General features: G+C 44.4%; 1 protein-coding gene across 2 annotated transcripts in view; it reads left to right on the forward strand.

Moving 5' to 3' along the window:
• The first annotated feature begins 2839 nt into the window (after positions 1-2839).
• RASA2 (RAS p21 protein activator 2) overlaps positions 2840-17774 on the forward strand; it is a 214396-nt gene continuing 199461 nt past the window's right edge. The window contains exon 1 of one of the 2 annotated variants that reach the window (XM_077488567.1): positions 2840-3007. In XM_077488567.1, the coding sequence (XP_077344693.1) occupies positions 2914-3007 (94 nt within the window). In that variant the 5' untranslated portion in view covers positions 2840-2913. The remainder of the gene's footprint in view (positions 3008-17774) is intronic. The other variant, XM_077488568.1, reaches the window with a different exon arrangement.

Below are 17774 nucleotides of genomic sequence, written 5' to 3' on the forward strand. Positions count from 1 at the left end.
CATGAGGGACTTCACCCGCACCAGAACTTGTACCAAGAGGCAGTTACAGTCCCTTCTCGGTATGCTTAATTTTGCCATGCGCATCATCCCTCAAGGTCGCGCTTTTATATCACGCCTGTTAGTCCTACTGTCTCATTCACAAGACCCGGAGCATATCCTCAGCCTGGACCCCGCGGCTATAGCTGATCTTGCCATGTGGGAGGAATTCCTGACGTCCTGGAATGGTGTGTCCCTATTCATTCCCTCCGTGTCCTCCTCGTCACCGCAGGTCGTGACCGACGCAGCGGCCTCCACAGGTTTTGCGGCAATTTTTGGCCACCTCTGGCTTGCAGCCCCTTGGCCTCCTCAGATACTGGCTATTCCGGGCTTCACCGAGACGTCCTCCCTATTCGAGTTGTACCCCATCGTAGCCGCTGCCCATACGTGGGGCCGCAGTTGGTCCGGTCAAACAGTGACCTTTTCAACGGACAATCTCGCCACTGCGGAAATCATTAACAAAGGCAGGTCCAAGTCTCTGGAGATTATGTCCTTCCTGCGGCGGCTGGTCCAGCTCTCATTATTGTTTCAATTTAATGTTCATTGTGCCTTTATCCCCGGTAAATGTAATCGGGCAGCGGACGCCCTCTCCCGCTTTAACTTAGTTTCCTTTTTCGATCAGGTGCCCGGAGCCGGACCAACGTCAGCAGTTATCCCGGACTGGTCTCAACTGACCCTGGATTAACCCCTCACCTAGTAGCCGCGACGCAACTCATCAATCACTCCCTCGCAGACAATACCCGCAAGGCCTACCAAACAGCCTGGAGGGCCTTTAACCGTTTCTTAACATCTCGCTCCACAGAGACCTCCCGGGTCAAGCAAGTTCTGGCCTTCATTGCCCATTGCCACTCGGACTTGGCGTTATCCTTCAACACGATCCGACTATACCTGGCCGGGGTACAACATTTTACGTCCCTCCAGGACCCTGCTGAACCCTCCTTGTTCACTTGTCACGCCATTCGGGCCGTCATGCGTGGCATCCAGAAACGCCAGCCTGCGGCTTCCCTCAAACGCCTGCCTATCACAGGAGACGTTTTCAGAAACATGTCCGATATTCTGGCCACTGCACCTTTCGGACTCCACACTAGTATCATTATACAAGCAGCCATACACCTGGCCTTCTACGGCTTCTTGCGGCCAGGCGAGTTTACCTCCAGTAGCCCCTCAGCTCGCACGCTATGCAAGCACCACCTGGTCAGGCACGGAGACCATTTCATCCTACATATAGCAGTATCCAAGACGCAGCAGCTCGGCCCAGGGACGGACATACATTTTTATAAAACTAACAACCGCTGGTGCCCGGTCGCCATGCTCACCCGCTTGTTGACCCTTCTGGCCGATCAACCAGGAACTAGCCCGCTTCTGCCATTCCACGGTAAGCCACTGAACGCAGCCCAGTTCATGGAGCATGTCAGGATACTCCTGGGCATCCTTCACCTCAATCCGGCTCACTACTCCGGACATTCATTTCGGATCGGAGCGGCTTCAACTGCCTCCCGCCAAGGGGTCCCGGTCCACGTTATCAAAAAGTTGGGTAGGTGGAAGTCCACCTGTTTCGCCCGTTACATACCCAATCCGCAAGTAGAGATGGCCCAGGCCTTTGTCAAGCTCACCCAGTAACAAACTTGAATCAATAAAGGCATTCCCTACCTGTATGTTTTTGCCCCCTTATTTTGGTATACCCTACGTTAGGCCAGGGCACACTTTCAGGTCCGGTTCAAGTAAGCGAGTTTGTGTTAACCTTGTTTGTCATCCTTATCCGTATCGGTCAGAGGGCTCTGGGCCATAAATGGAAAGGCCAGTATGGTGGCCTGGAATTATGGGTGGAGCCCGGTGGTGTATATAACCAGCCCGTTCGCCTGGCTACCTCGTCGGTTCCGGTGCGCGATACCCACCCACCCATCCCCTGTCAGGGCATTTCTCAAGCATTATACTCCTCGAGCGAGTACTCATTTCACTTCATTTCATTTTCATTTCATTTATTACTCATTTCTCTATCAAGGGTATGCCCCCTTATTTTGGTATACCCTACGTTAGGCCAGGGCACACTTTCAGGTCCGGTTCAAGTAAGCGAGTTTGTGTTAACCTTGTTTGTCATCCTTATCCGTATCGGTCAGAGGGCTCTGGGCCATAAATATATATATATATATATATATATATATATATATATATATTTATATTTAGAATGTAAGCTCTACAAGCAGGGCCCTCTTGTACCTTTTGTATTGTACTGTAATTGTGTTGTCCCCCCTATACATTGTAAAGCGCTGCGTAAACTGTTGGCGCTCTATAAATCGTGTATAATAATGTATGTATATATATATATATATATATATATATATATATATATATATATATATATATATACATATGTCTGTATGTATATATATATATATATATATATATATAAAAAAACACACTTTATTGTGGAAGTGACCAGAATAATCTCACGTTTTTATATATGTTTATGCACACTATATATATATATATATATATATACATATGTGTGTGTCTGTGTGTGCATAAACATATATAAAAACGTGAGATTATTTTGGTCACTTCCACAATAAAGTGTGTTACATTTACACAGACTGACGTCACTGAGAAGGGTTGTGTGTAGCACTGAGCACACCGTCCCCTCATTGCCCCCTTATATCCCTATCCTGTGTCCACCACACTGTCCCAGTGACGGCCACTAACTCCACTCTCACAGCCCAAGCCCCGCCCCCTGCAGAGACGTATCGCTGTCTCTCAGAAGCTTCGCCTGCCCTGCGTATCCTTCCGCGGCGGGTTACTTCTTCTGTGTAAATACGCTTGTTCTCAAGTAGTTCGGCTGGCGGAAGAGCACGGGCAGAGCGTCTGCTGCTGCCGCCAGAGATGGCAGGGGAGCAGCAGGCAGGAGGGAGAGGAGAGGCCGGGGATCCGCCTGCGGCCCCTGTGCGGGTCCTGCAGAGCCTGAGAGTAAAGATATGTGAGTATGTCTTGTGCTGTCTATAGCCCAGCATCTTCTCTTCTCTCCGTATGAAGGGCTCCGGTACTAGTCCTCCTTCACACAGTCCTGGGCTCATGAACTTGTGTACTAGTGTGAGTGGCAGGGACTGAGGGGGGTCCCTTCATAGCCAGGGACATGGGGGAGGGACTGGACCAATGTACAGGCAGTGTCAGGGCTGGGGGGCTCCAGGTATGACTGTCCTATACATTGTCCTTATCATGTAGGAGGATTGTTCCATTCTTCTATTATATGCAATGAAGGTATACCTCAGTGGTCCTAGAATGATCCTCTGCTGGGAGTGAGTGTGAGTGTGTGGTCACTGGATGTACAGAGGTGACCACACACCAGCAGATCTGTCACCAATCTCCTACTCATTCACAACCGCCTTCCAAACATTCATCCTGTATATAGAGAGATGACCCGCTCTGTACATTGTGTGTACAGGGACACTCATCCATCCAAAACCCTTCGTGTCTTATTGAGAAAGTCACCGCCAACAATTCTACCCTGGAAGTATTGCTACAGAGATAGAATACACAGCCCTACTCACCCGATTGTATTGGAACTCTACTGTCTTCCTTTATTTTCTAAAGTAAGTCTTGTGAAAACTCTTGGGGGCCAAAAGGAGGAAAAAAATAATAAATAACAACTATATATATATATATATTTGTTTTATATTTATTTTATATATTTTGTTGTTGTTATTATTATTTATATATTATTCTTTTTTTAGAGAGCGAAAAATCAAGTCCAATCTGCAGCACGTGGTAGGTCTATTTAGGGAGTTTCTAAAACATTAATGTACAACACTTTCAGACCCGTGAGTATCCCTCGTCAGGTAATGACTTTATAACTGAAAAATAATAGCGATAGAAGGGCGCACTGACCTAGCGCATTACCGAAATCGGTTTTTATTTCAAATAAAAGCAACAATGATTGTACTTGCATACAAACGTGGTATAAGGCCTCATTTGCACCTATGCATTTGTAGTGCTTTTTGTAGATTTGCACTACACAACGCGTCCCATAGGAAACCATGTTAAAGTGGTGGTACACCTTTTACCACCACTTTTACCTACAGGTAAGCCTATATTAAGGCTCACTTATAGGTGCTTGAAATATCTCCTAAACCTCCACGGTTTAGGAGATATTTACAAAAAAGTTGTGTGCCCATGTCTATGGCGCATGTGCAATTTAGAAAGGGCACATCGTGCCGTTTCTAATAGGGGTCATGCTGTGACTGGACATGCCCGGGAGTGACGTCACAGAGCCGGAAGGAAGAGGGGTGAAGATGGACACTCCCTGCTAGTGGGGAGAGCGGTGCCATCACAGGCTTTGTTTTCAGGTAAGTGACACATAATGGTAGCCCATTATGCTGTACCTTTGCAGGGAAATAAAGAGCAAGTAAAACTAACCAGGGTTTACTTCCTCTTTAAATGGACTGTAGTACACATTTCAAAAAGCACAACAAATGCATAGGTGTGAATCGGGCCTAAAGGCCTATCACAGCACAGATGTAGATGGCCGATACTGTCGGAAGTAATGATTCATTACTTTGGCTCTGAGGAAGTGGGTTCTTCCTTGAAACGCGTAAGTAATTTCCAACATCACCTGGTCTTTCCTGGCAGTATTGACCATCTACCTCTGACTTGAGGGTGACTGTTCACATCAGCCTGTGTTGTGATATGTCTTTTTTACCACGTTTTGTATGTAAATACAACCATTGTTGCTTTTATCTGAAATAAAATGCATTTTGGTAATGTGCTAGGTTGGTGCGTCCTTCTCTCGCTATTACTTTTCAGCCTTAAGGATACCCATTGTCCCATGGAGGGCAGCAAGCTGGTGTAGAAAGAATTTGCCTGTACTATGCACCCCCAAGCTTCCTACTCAAGCGCAGGGGAATTACTTTAATGACTTTATAACTGTAAGTAAATCTACAAGGTGCTGCAGACTGGACCATTGTTTTCCCTCTATTTTGGAAGTTTGAAGGTCTCCACTACCTGCTTTGCACCTAAGGCCTGGTTCACATTGGTGCAGCTTTAAAATTGCGATACTGCAGTGTAATTTTAAAGCTACAGATCAGTGCGATTTGCCCCTCTGATTTCATTGTGATTTTAACGGAAGTCTACGCAAGTGGCAACAAAATTGGCAAAAGGTAGGTCAGGAATCTTTTTCAGTCACTGCGACATGAGGCAAGGCAATTTGAACTGTTCCATTGCTGACAATGGGGTGAGACTTGTAATGCGTTTTGGAACTGTCAAATCGCATGACAAATCACCAGTGTGAACAGGGGCTAAAGAGCAGAGCGAGTGCTGTCCTGGACCATTTGAGATGTACATTTTTTTTTTTTGTTTTGGTTGTTTTGTAAGCTGACCTGATTGTAGTGGATTTTCAGATGTTTGTAAAAATTTGTATGTACATTTTGAAGTACATTTTGATGACCAATGTCGTTTGAAAATACTTAAAAGTTTTACTTCCTTTAACGTTTAGATTTTTGCAAGGAATGGACTTTACCAAGCAAACTACATACGCTGTTTTGAATTTCAGTTGTTTGAAACAAATTGTGCACCTTCAGACTTTCTCAGCGCTGTGGTTGAAAACAAACATTGACTTGTCCTCTTTAGCCATTAGAAAATAGAACGAATCTTCTTAAAGTTGAACTTCACTCTCCCAATCAATGTTGACTATTTTTAATCCTTATGCTGCTAGCATTAGTAAAGCGATTGGAAGGTATATCGTATTTACTTGATTTAAATAGTCTTTTTACATGTCTCCAGTTACTTCCTGCTTTTCTAATTAGACCAGATATGTCCAAAGTCCGGCCTGCGTTCTGGTTTCGAATGGCCCGCCTGGTAATTTGGACATGTATATCTTTTGTGGCCCCCAACGAATCCCAGAGGGCTGGGGGCCACAAAAGAGATATATGATGGCTGCCTTGGAAGGTATTGGGATGAGTGCCGTACATACAGGAGAATTTCCGGTTTATACGGCTGCCATTGGACGACTTTTCAAACCATTGTTGGAGGCGGGACTCTGTATTAAAGAGGCTGTTGCAGAAAACAGGAGTTTCTCCTGTATGTAATCTGTTGCCATCATCCCGCCCCCTCCCTGTGTTCTCCAAGGCTGCAGATGGGCATGAATCGGCTGCACTGCTGGCAGTGGGGGTGCTGCATTCATGTCAATGGTGGGGCTGCATTCATGGCACTTATGAGGCTGCAAATGGGCACTGATTAGGCTGCATTGATGGGCACTGACCCTTATTTTGCTTCACCGTTCTTTTATTTAAAATATAAGAATTTTTTTTTTTTTTTTTTTTTTTTTTCGTTTAACCAGCAAGTAAAATGAAAGACTCAATATACCCATCCACACACTAGCTGAGGCTTTGTATTCTGACACTGAGGAGACTTGCTTCGCCATCAGAATACACTGATCAGTGCTGCTGGCTATGGCTGGCGGTGCTGATCGATTGGCAAAAATCCAACAGGGCCGGTTGTACAGAACTTGCTCAGTAGATCAACTTCTTTAAAACTACCCTGCCTATACATGGATCAAATCTGGCAAGTCCCTGCTAAACCAGATGAATTTTTGATCCATATTTTGGCTGGCTTTACTTTTCTAATGCGTGTATGTACGATCGGAATTCCGGCCAGAAAAAGACAGATGAGAGCTTTTCATCGGAAAATGTGACCATGTGTATGCTCCATCGGAATTTAGCTGTCCAAATTTCCGCCAGCCAAAAATTTATAGAAAGTTTTTCCATCTGGAAAATTGAGAACGTGCTATCGGAAATTTCGTTTGTGTGTATGCAATTCCGACACGTCAAAAATCACGCATGCTCAGATTCAACTACGAGACAGAAGCTATTGAACTTCCTTTTTCTAGTCCCGTTGTACGTCACCGCGTTCTAAATGATCGGAATTTGGTGTGACCGTGTGTAGGCAAGACAGCTTGAGCGGAATTCCGTCGGGAAAACCATCAGAGCTTCTTCCGACGAGAATTCCAATTGTGTGTACGCGGCATAAGGCTCCAGTCTAGCTTGAGCTGAGCATCTTTTAGTTTTGCAGGGTTTTTTTTTTTTGCCATTTGTAAGGGCTTTTGCAGATGGGGCTTGATAGTTTCTTTTTTAGACCAGGGGTCTCCAAACTTTCTAAACAATGGGCCATTTTACTGTCTTTCAGACTGTAGGGGGGCCGGACTAAGGCCAGTAAAAGTTGAAAATGTCCTGGAATTCAGTGGGAGGACTAGTGCCCCATGGTTGGTGTCAGTTTGGAGGACTAGTACCCCAAGGGCTGGATAAAAGCAAGCAAAGGGCTGCAGTTTAGATACCTGTGCACTAGACTAACAAATTAAAGGGAACTCCAGCTAACACTTTTGAAGCTGTTACAGCAACATATTTTTTCTTCTCTTTTAGGATAAAAGTTTAACATAAATTAAGAAAAGCTGACTATTGTAAGCACCCCTTTTAGTGTTAAAGGGTTTGTTTTAACGCTGTAATGCCCTGTACACACGGTTGGAAATTCCGACGGAAAAAAATCAGATCGGATTATGTTGTCGGAAAATCCGATCGTGTGTAGGCTCTATTGGACTTTTTCCGATGGAAAAAGTTTTGAGAGCTGGTTCTAAAATTTTCCGACAACAAAATCCGATCTGACTTTTTCCGATCGTGTGTAGAGAATTCCGACGGACAAAGTTCCATGGATGCTCAGAATAAATGACGAGACGAAAGCTATTGGCTACTGGCCTCTTTTATAGTCCTGTCATACGTAAATTACGTCCCCTCGTTCCGAACGGTCGGATTTTCCAACAACTTTGTCCGACCCTGTGTATGCAACACAAGTTTCGGCCAAAATCTGTCGAAAAAAATCAGAAGGATTTTGTGGTCGGAATGTCCGACCGTGTGTACAGGGCATAACTGATGGTTTTTGCTGGACAACTTGGTCTGTTGTAAAATAGCAAGGATTGTTAAGCTGTGAATAATTTTTTTTTCTTTTTGGGTTTAATTCCGCACAGGATGGATTCGATTTAAATTACTAGTAAAAAGACTTGCTTTAAATCATAATTTTTAAAGAGCAACTGTCATCTCTGCCCTGCATCGGCTCCTCCTCTGACCCGCTGTTGACTCACCGACAGTCCCATTCACTTTAATGGAATGGCTGGTGATGCGGCAGTGACACAACAAGGCAGCAGGTGAGTGGATGCCTGCTAACAGCCGCTGCCATGATGGATCTGAAATGACAGGCGCTCTTTAAATTTAAGGACTCTTTAATATTTGCAAACAAAATGAAGGTTTCCTATTTAGAATAAGCTGTCGGGTTAGTAAAACAGCGATATCAGAACCCATTCAATCATACAGTTTGTAGTGTACATAGATTTGCAAAAAGAATGGGATAAAGCAATATTCCTGAACTTTGGTTTAACTCATGGTTATTATGAAATTGTGTGAATGCATCAATGCAGTGCATGTTATCTTGGATTCATTGAATGAGTTTACCAAAAAGTGTAAATCTTGCAGAATATACAGCCTCTCGCTACATAACTAAACTCCATTTGATACTGAATAAACTAAATTATTAATGTAATGTATATTAAATAGAAAACTATCTTTAGATGGATTTTTACTCCAAAAGCATTTTATCAAAATAAATATAAATAAAGTCCAAAAAACCTGATTTATTTATTTCTTCTTTTAAATCCTGGTTTTATATCCACCCTGATACCGTATTAGAGTCTCAATCCAGGCAGCAAAAAGGCTGTGCCCTCCTCCACGCAGTGCAAGGGTTAAATGCTCATTAGATCTTGAATCTTGTTCCCGTAGGCTTCCATTTTACCTTTGAGACTTGTCCCCCAAAGCATCCTCTCTAAGGCACTTTGACCCGCAGTCGCATCACGTATAATGTAGGAGCAATAGGAGAGGCTGAATATGTTTGAAGAAATTAAAACCTGACAGGTCTAACCCCTTACCACTCTATTACAAAAGAAAAATTATTAAAAAAAAACACAATGTAAGGATGTCCACATGGATTGGCATCCCAAGAGGACAACTCTCTTCCTCCAAGGGAAGTCTGCTCTCCGTCTCTTCCATTGGAGGATGAGTAGAAGGGTTGTCCTCTTTGTGGTCTGTTTTTGGGCTGCTTGTGTTTAAAAAAAATAAAAAAAATAAAAAATGTTGTCAGGACATTTAAATTGTATGCCCATGGAGGATCATGTACAGGTCCTGTGGTTCCTATGTGGTCAGTAGCTTCCCTCCACTGCTAGGATTGACTCATGGAAGCTGGAACAAAAGTAGAGCTGTTGTCTAAAGTAATTGGCTTGATTCTAAAAATGAAACCTTGTTGCCTTTGGTAACACTTCTCCTTTTTTTTTCTTAGTTTTCATTAATCAACTTTGGTGTCGGTTTTCATATCATTTCACATGATTCAGAGATGTCACATGAGTGTGCTTCATTTGTTGCATCAAAATGGTAACGGGGACTAGTATGATTACATAGAAAATGTTACTTGTCTGACTTGCAGCCAGCTGAACATCATTATAATGATTGTGTTATTGCTTTTACTTAATTTTTATTTTTATAGATATGACTGTAAAATGGTTTATGAGTAGGTAGTGTATGAAGGCTAAGCATAGGCTGACATAAAACAAGTATGATTGCTAGCTACATTGTTGCTTTTGTATACTTTTTCTTTTTTCTTTTTCTTTGTGTGTGTATGAATTTGTATCATTCTGCAATTGTATTCATTCATGTGTATGTAATTTTATGTGTTGACAAGTAGAAGCACGGTGGCTGTTATGTTTTATGAGTGTATGAAGTCTTCATGACTTGTTTACGCTCTTCTATTACACATTGATATCCTGAGTGTAGTAAGAAACATGTCACACTGACTATTCATTATGATGGTTTTGAGAGTTGTTCGCAATAGTCATGTGGCATGTTCAAGGACAGAGATCAATTGTTTACTTGATCCCAAATATCTTTAGGTCTGTTCAGCAAAATGGGGCCCATGAATTTATTTTATTTCGATTGGAATTTTAAAGGCAGAGTTTAATCATGTTCTAAAATGCACTATGCCAGGGTTGTCCAACTCCATTTCATTGTGGGCCGCTTCAGTAGTATAGTTGCCCTCAAAGGCCTGGTTATATCTGGGGTGCGCTAGACACAGAGTGCAGGGTTCAGGGAGTGCACTGGGCACAGAGTGCAACCCCCAGCCCCCACCCCGCAAAGCTTCCTTGCATCTCGCTTTCCTACCTTGCCCGGCTCTAGTACCTCCCTGTGTAGGCGGCTCGGCCTCATCTTGCAGGGAGATCTTTCTCTCGCAGATTTTGGAGATCTGTCCCACTGTGTGTGTGTGGATGTGTTCATTCCAGGAGTTGCTGAGAGCAAAGCCTTGCCTTTGTAAACACAGTAGGCTACGCTACAAGTAACAGTGGGAAGTGGGAGCAAAAAGTGAGAGCCGAAGGTGGGGAAATGGAGTTGCCGCTGCAAAACTGGTTGCAAGGACCATATGATAAGGCCTGATGCACATATTTCAAACACAAGGCCTACTATGCAGTCAAGGGGCCCGGTGCTTTTAAAAACACTGTGTAGCTTTAAAATTTGCAGTTTAGGTGCCATATATTGGCTAGGAAACAACTAATGGGAGAGAGCCTGCTTGTAAACTGGGACTCCTCATACATTACTGAAATAAGCACCCTCCCTCTTTCAAGTCTTGCACATTGCCTTTTATAGTCCTTCTTCTCTTTTTTTTTTTTTTTTTTTTTTTTTTTTTTTTTTATAATTGTAATTTTTATTAATTTTCAAAGCAAAAACAATACACTAGTGCATTGGAGGATTCAGTACACAAAGAAAGATATAGATCATGGTGAAAAACATAAGTTACAACAAACAGAGAAAAATGTCCACAAACGCAGGCACAGAGGTGGACTGCGTATCCGTATCTCGTACTGTAAAGAACAAACAGTTAATGTAAATCAAACAAACTATTCTGATCAACAAGTGGCCGGAGGCCAAAGAGAAAGGCAAAACATCCAAACATTCACATGGTCAGCATAGTAAGTCCCTGGAAGGGGAGGGACAGATTACCCGGAGAACTGGGTAGGGAAGGGGGGGGGGGGGGACAGTAGCCATCAACAAAGAGCCCCGGTCGGTAGCTGCAGTCAGATGGATGTACCGGCAGGGGGAGCCCCATATGCCGATCGATCCCAGGGTTCCCACACTTTATCGAACTGGGGAACCAAATCATGCACCGAGGCTGTCAAATACTACATTCTCCTAATTTCAGACACCAGTTGGAGTAACCTAGGCCAGGGGGGGGTTGCACTGGACAACCAACACAATGGGACAAGCCTCTTAGCAGCAAGTAAAATGTAGGAAACCAGTCGATTGGTGTTTTTAGGTATACCTGGTACAGGGAGACCCAGCAAACAATGTAGGGGATCAATCGGGAGGGATACCCCTGTCACCTCCACCACCAAAGACCCCACCGCTGTCCAGAAAGGCCGTATCAAAGGGCATTTCCAGAAGATATGAAACAATGACCCAATGTCAAGTCCACATCGCCAACAAGATGACGAGACTGAGGAATCATATTTGTGGATGACATCGGGGGTCTTATACCAAAACATAAGGATTTTTATTGCTGTTTCCCTTTGCGTGACACACTTGGAGGATTTAAAAGTAGAGGACCAAATCCTATCCCACGTCTGCAGGGAGATAGGTTTGTCCAACAACTGAGACCATCTACTCATGTACAAATGCGTAGATTCGTTTAGAGGGGTCGACTCATGGAGGATTCGGTGAATAGAGGAAATGACATTAAGTTGATGTGGGCCTTGAGCGCAGAGATGCTCAAAAGCTGTGGGAGTGTCAAGGGTTAAAGTCGGAGACTTAGCGCTAAAAAAGTGTCTCACCTGTAGGTAGAAGTAAAACGAGTGTTTGGGAATGTCATATTTTTCTCGCAAGGTCTCGAAGGCATGGAGTCTACAGGAGACAGGGTGTACCAGGTGTCTAAGTTGGAAAAGAGGGGTATCTAGCCACGGGGAAATCCTACCCATAGACGATCCATCAGGGATAGTAGGATTAAATAAGACATTCGTGAGGGAGGGGGGGGGGGGGGCAGGCCGAGGAGAGGGAGTACTTTTTGTTACACTTTTGCCACAAGTCCAAAGTAAATGACATTGGGGCCGTACACTCCAAAGACAAGCTGGTAGGTTAATTAATTAGACCCTGTCCAAAAAAAATTGGCCATAATATGTGTATGTCAATGTTGTAAGTGTGTCGGGACTCTACAGGTTATAGGCCCGCATAAATAGCTGCAGTTGGACACCGGTGGCAAGAAAAAGCGCCCAGAGGCGATTCAGTTCGTATAGGTGACGCTATATAAGTCATTCATTCATTGACGTCTAAGGGTAGAGGGCAGTGGGGATATCTGGATGAGAGCGTACGGCCTCTGCCAGGGGTTCCAGACATAAAATAAATATTAGCGGAGATAGAGGACACCCCTGCCGAGTACCATTCAACAGGGGGAAGCGAGGCGACAGAGGACGAAATCTGTACCTGGGCAGTGACCGTTGAGTACAAAGCTTCCAGTGCCCTCAAGAAGGGGCCCCGAAACCCATAAACCTTGAGCGTGGCGAACATATAAGGCCAGCTGAGCCTATCAAAGGCCTTTTTGGGCGTCTAAGCTAAGCAGGAGTGCTGGTTTGTTGGTCCTATCCAAAAGATCGACCAGGTTGATCGTGCGGAGAGTGTTGTCACCCGCGTGTCTACCAGGCACAAACCCCACCTGATCTCTGTGAATAAGTTTGGGGGCAAGAACCGATAGCCGGGAGGCAAGAATTTTAGTAAATATTTTGTAGTCAGAATTCAGAAGGGCTATAGGGTTATAATTATCTGGGATGGAGGGATCCTTACCCGGCTTGGGGATCACTGAGATGGAGTGTGAGAAATGTGGATGGGGAGGGGTACCCTGTAGCAAAGTATCAAATAAAGTGAGCATGTGAGGTCCTAAAATGTCTAGATAGGTTTTATAGTAGAAATAGGGGAGTCCATCAGGGCCAGGTGATTTATATAGTTCTTCTCTTAGTGTAGCAGTGCTGAATCTACCCAATATGCAGGGCATCCCAGATCACAGGCAGGATGCCATAGGTGTGGGTAAGCCATGATGGGTCTACAGGAATGCTACACAGTTTAAGGTACTGGGGCTACTTGACCGCCTAAAGCATTTTATTACAAAAGTAAACTTGGGCCACGTGCCCATGCGGTTACGTTGGCATAACATATGCCTAGAGTAAAAAGTGCATCGTTTTTTGGCACATATTTTTGCCAAACACACTTCTGTGTTTGGCAAAATATGCTGTTTGCCCATGTGTGGGTAAATGATGATGCAGAGAAGCATTGGCATTTACACGAGTACAGAGCCATACAGCCATATTTGGCCAACTCTTCGCCCCACCTGCAGCTTCCCAGCCAATGGAAAAATGTGGGGTTGGGTTACTAAGGCCCCTTTCACACTGGGGCAGTTTTCAGGCGCTACAGCGCTAAAAATAGCGCCTGTGTATTGCCTGAAAAAACCGGCCCCTTTCACTCCAGTGTGAAAGCCGGAGGGCTTTCACACTGGAGCGGTGCGCTAGCAGGACGGTGAAAGTCCTGCTAGCCGCATCTTTGAAATGGTGAAAGGAGTGATGTATTCACCGCTCCTACCGATTGAAATCAATGGGGCAGCGCGGCTATACTGCCAGCAAAGCGCCGCTGCAGCGGCGCTTTGCGGGCGGTTTTAACCCTTTTTGGGCCGCTAGTGGGGGTTAACACCACCCTGCTAGCGGCCGCAGACCGCCGCTAAAACAACGCACTTTACCGCCGATGCCCACACCTCCCCAGTGTGAAAGGGGCCTAACGCTGGAGAGTGCAAAACCCGGTGCATCTCTGCATAGCAACCAATCAGCATTCAGGTATTGTTAACCGAACAAGCTGAAGTTAGGCGCTGATTCGTTTCTATGCAGAGCTGCACCAGATTTTGCACCCTCCAGTTTTAGTAAATCAACCCCTGTGGGTTTTTTTTTTATGCAACTTCTTTATTTTTCTTTTTTTTTCTTTAGAAAATTATCCTATCTCCTGCGATATGTGGTATTGTCAAATTTCCAGAAATGTTTCCTCCATAATGTGATTGTTGATTATAGCATTTTTTAGGCTTATTTTTTACTTAGCTAATTTTTTTTTTTTAGATGCAGGGATAAGTGGAACATTTTCATGAGTGGCGTTTACATGCAGCCTTTATTTGTACCTACATTGCAGGAGACTTCCAGCAGTTCACTCTTATGTCACATCATTGATCTGTGTATTAGCTAAAGCCCGTGGTTTGTCATTTCCTATCTGGTACATATACGCTCAAATTTTGCCCTTGTGATAAACTTTTTTTTTTTTTTTCTTTTTAGCAGTATAAACATTTTAACTTGTTTTAACCTATTGGCATATTGCAGTCATCTTTTGTAAACATAAAAGTATAGTCATGCATTTCTGGTATCAGTTGAGGAATGTACTTGTTATCAGAGAAAGCATGACCTCTTTTGTAAATAACATGGCTATTGCGTATCACCTGAGTTCTTTATACCAAACTCGTCTGTGGCTTGTAAAGTGCATATGAATGTAGCCGTAAGAGGTTATTATAGGGCTTTTATAGTGGTTTTGCACATAATTACATTTTTTCTTTATAATGGTCAGGACTCAAATGGTAAACGTTCAAAATTTATTTTATTTTTTTCCTTTTTGTTGGGTTAATATGAAATAATGCATGGAAAGGAAAAGGGAAATTTCCACACCACAATATCATCATATGAGATCTAGCTTAATAAAGCCGACAACCACTGTGACTGTTTGATCCAATGGAATCTTCCCTCCTAGAGGGGAGGTTCCATGGGTGGGGACTGTCACTATGATTGTCGGCTTTATTAATTTATTATTATTTGCATTCTCAATTTCTTGGATATTTATTTATATCCCTTTCCTGTTTTATACAGTTCAACTCCCTTTTCCTGCAGTTTCTTTGACAATTCTTTTCCCCCATGAATCCAGAAACGTCAGTGCAGCACTGGATGAAAGATGCAAGGGTCTGTCAGGAAACTCATTGACCTTTTTTATACACACACTAATTACATGCAAACGGATCACAGATGAGGATGGTTACCTTTTTTAATAGCCATTCAAACCCTTTGTGTCAACTTGTGGGATGTTATCAGGCCAAAATCACCAGGGTATGTAAACTTTTGATCAGGGTCATTTGGGTAGTTTCTGTTGTCATTATGATTTAAAAAGAGTAAACACGGTTGATTTCATAATAAATGGCTTAAGCCAAACCCTAACCATGAGTGAAAGACATGATGGCCAAGAAATCATAAATTCTGCCAGGGTATGTAAACTTTGTAAAATGTATTTTTCTTTTTTTTTCTTTTGCCACCTCAGTCAACTCGTTGAGGGAGCACCAATCAACTCTACTGTTCATCGTTTATCCCGACTCGTTATAACATCATTGTAGCATTCTTCTTCTCTTCAATAGGTGTATTTTTTTTTTTTCTTTTTCTATTACACACACACACACTATAAAAAAAAAATATATGTCCCCTCAAAATAACTAAACACACAGACATTCAGCATTCAGTAGTGTATTTTGGTTTTGTGCTGCCCTAGGCAAGCCTAAAATCTGGTGCGCCCCGCCCCTTCCTGTTTAATGGATGTGACTCCTTCCAAAATTGAAGGACTACAAGTTCCAGTATGACCCCCTGAACTCTCACGGGTTCATGCTCGGACCTGTAATCCTTCACTAGTTGGTTGGGTTTTTCTTTTGGGGGGGGGGGGCTGTAAGTCATATCCTCAGCTCTGAGGGGTTCATGTTGGGACCTGCATGCCTTCACTTTTGGGAGGTCACATCCCTAGATCTCACAGGTTCATACTGGAACCTGTAGTCCTTCACTAGTTGGGGGGGGGGGGATGGGGTGTCTCATCCTCGGCTCTGAGAGGCTCATGCTGGGGAGGGGGGTGTCACCTACCCCAAAAGTGGAGAACTACAAGTTCCAACATGAGCTCCTTAAATTTAGGGATGTAACCGTTAAATCTAAGGATGTGTCTCCCTTCAAAATTTTGAAGGACTACAAGTTCCGGCATGAACCCCTAAGATCTAGGGATGTAACCGTTTACCCGTAACCGAGAGGCGTAGTCTTCTCTCACTCACTCCCGGGCTCTTGGTTGTGGCAAGCAGTCATCCTCTTCTGCTGGGGCATTCCTCTTGCTATTTGAAAATGCCACTGCCCTGTACCCCACCGGACCAACGGCGGACTCTCCAGGAAAATGACAAAGGGGCTGGGCTTATCTCAAGGAGCTGGGCAGCTGCTTTGATCCCTTCCGCACTGGAGGAGGAAGAAATGAAGTACTCCTCTGCTTTGATTGCTGGGCATAGAGGGAGTTGCGGCTGTGACTTGACTGGTTGCTAGATGCAGGCGGCTCTAGCAACCAGTGGCTAGGAGTCAGATGGAGGCGGAGCCGAACCAGCGTTACTGTGGCTCAGTCCGCAACTGTCCCCTGCAGTCCAGATTGCTCTAAGTGTCACTTTTATTCTGTGCGGGACCCGGGACTCGGGAGGACGGGTCAGGGAAGGGGCTTTTTTTTCGCATCAGGGGCAGCTTTTTTTGCCACCCCCAGCAGAGTACCATTGTTGGCCTAGGCCAAGAGACATTACTGCAGCAATTAATGTCTAAACCTCTGGCAACAAAAGTGAGTACACCCCTAAGTGAAAATGTCCAAATTGGGCCCAAAGTGTCAATTTGTGTATGGTCACCATTATTTTCCAGCACTGCCTTAAGCCTCTTGGGCATGCAGTTCACCAGAGCTTCACAGGTTGCTACTGGAGTCCTCTTCCACTCCTCCATGATGACATCATGGAGCTGGTGGATGTTAGAGGTCTTGTGCTCCTCCACCTTCCATTTGAGGATGCTCAGGGTTTAGGAGACATGCTTGGTCAGACCATCACCTTTACCCTAAGCTTCTTTAGCAAGGAAGTGGTTATCTTGGTGGTGTGTTTGGGGCCATTATCATGTTGGAATACTGCTCTGCCACTGGAGTCCTCTTCCACTTCTCCATGACGACCTCATGGAGCTGGTGGATGTTGGAGACCTTGCGCTCCTCCACCATCCATTTGAGGATGCCCCACAGAAGCTCAATAGGGTTTAGGTCTGGAGACATCACCTTTTACCCTCAGCTTCTTTAGCAAGGCAGTGGTCATCTTGGAGGTGTGTTTGGGGTCGTTATGTTGGAGTACTGCCCTGCGGCCCAGTCTCTGAAGAGAGGGGATCATGCTCTGCTTCAGTATGTCACAATACATGTTGCCATTCTTGGTTCCCTCAATGAACTGTAGCTCCCCAGTGCCGACAGCACTCATGCAGCCCCAGACCATGACACTCCCACCACCATGCTTGACTGTAGGCAAGACGCGCTTGTCTTTGTACTCCTCACCTGGTTGACACCATCTGAAGCAAATAAGTTTTTTATCTTGGTCTCATCAGACCACAGAACACTGATAGGCTGACCCCCCCCCCCCCCTTCAACCTCTGCAGCAATGCTGGCAGCATTCATACGTTCATATGTCTTATTTCCCAAAGACAACCTCCTGGATATGACACTGAACACATGTACTCATCTTCTTTGGTTGACTATGGCGAGGCCTGTTCTGAGTGGAAACTGTCCTGATAAACCGCTGTATGGTCT

This window comes from Lithobates pipiens, unplaced genomic scaffold (genome assembly GCF_037356315.1).
Source record: "Lithobates pipiens isolate NorthernLeopardFrog02 unplaced genomic scaffold, aLitPip1_a1.2 Scaffold_18, whole genome shotgun sequence".
Taxonomy (NCBI): Eukaryota; Metazoa; Chordata; class Amphibia; order Anura; family Ranidae; genus Lithobates; species Lithobates pipiens.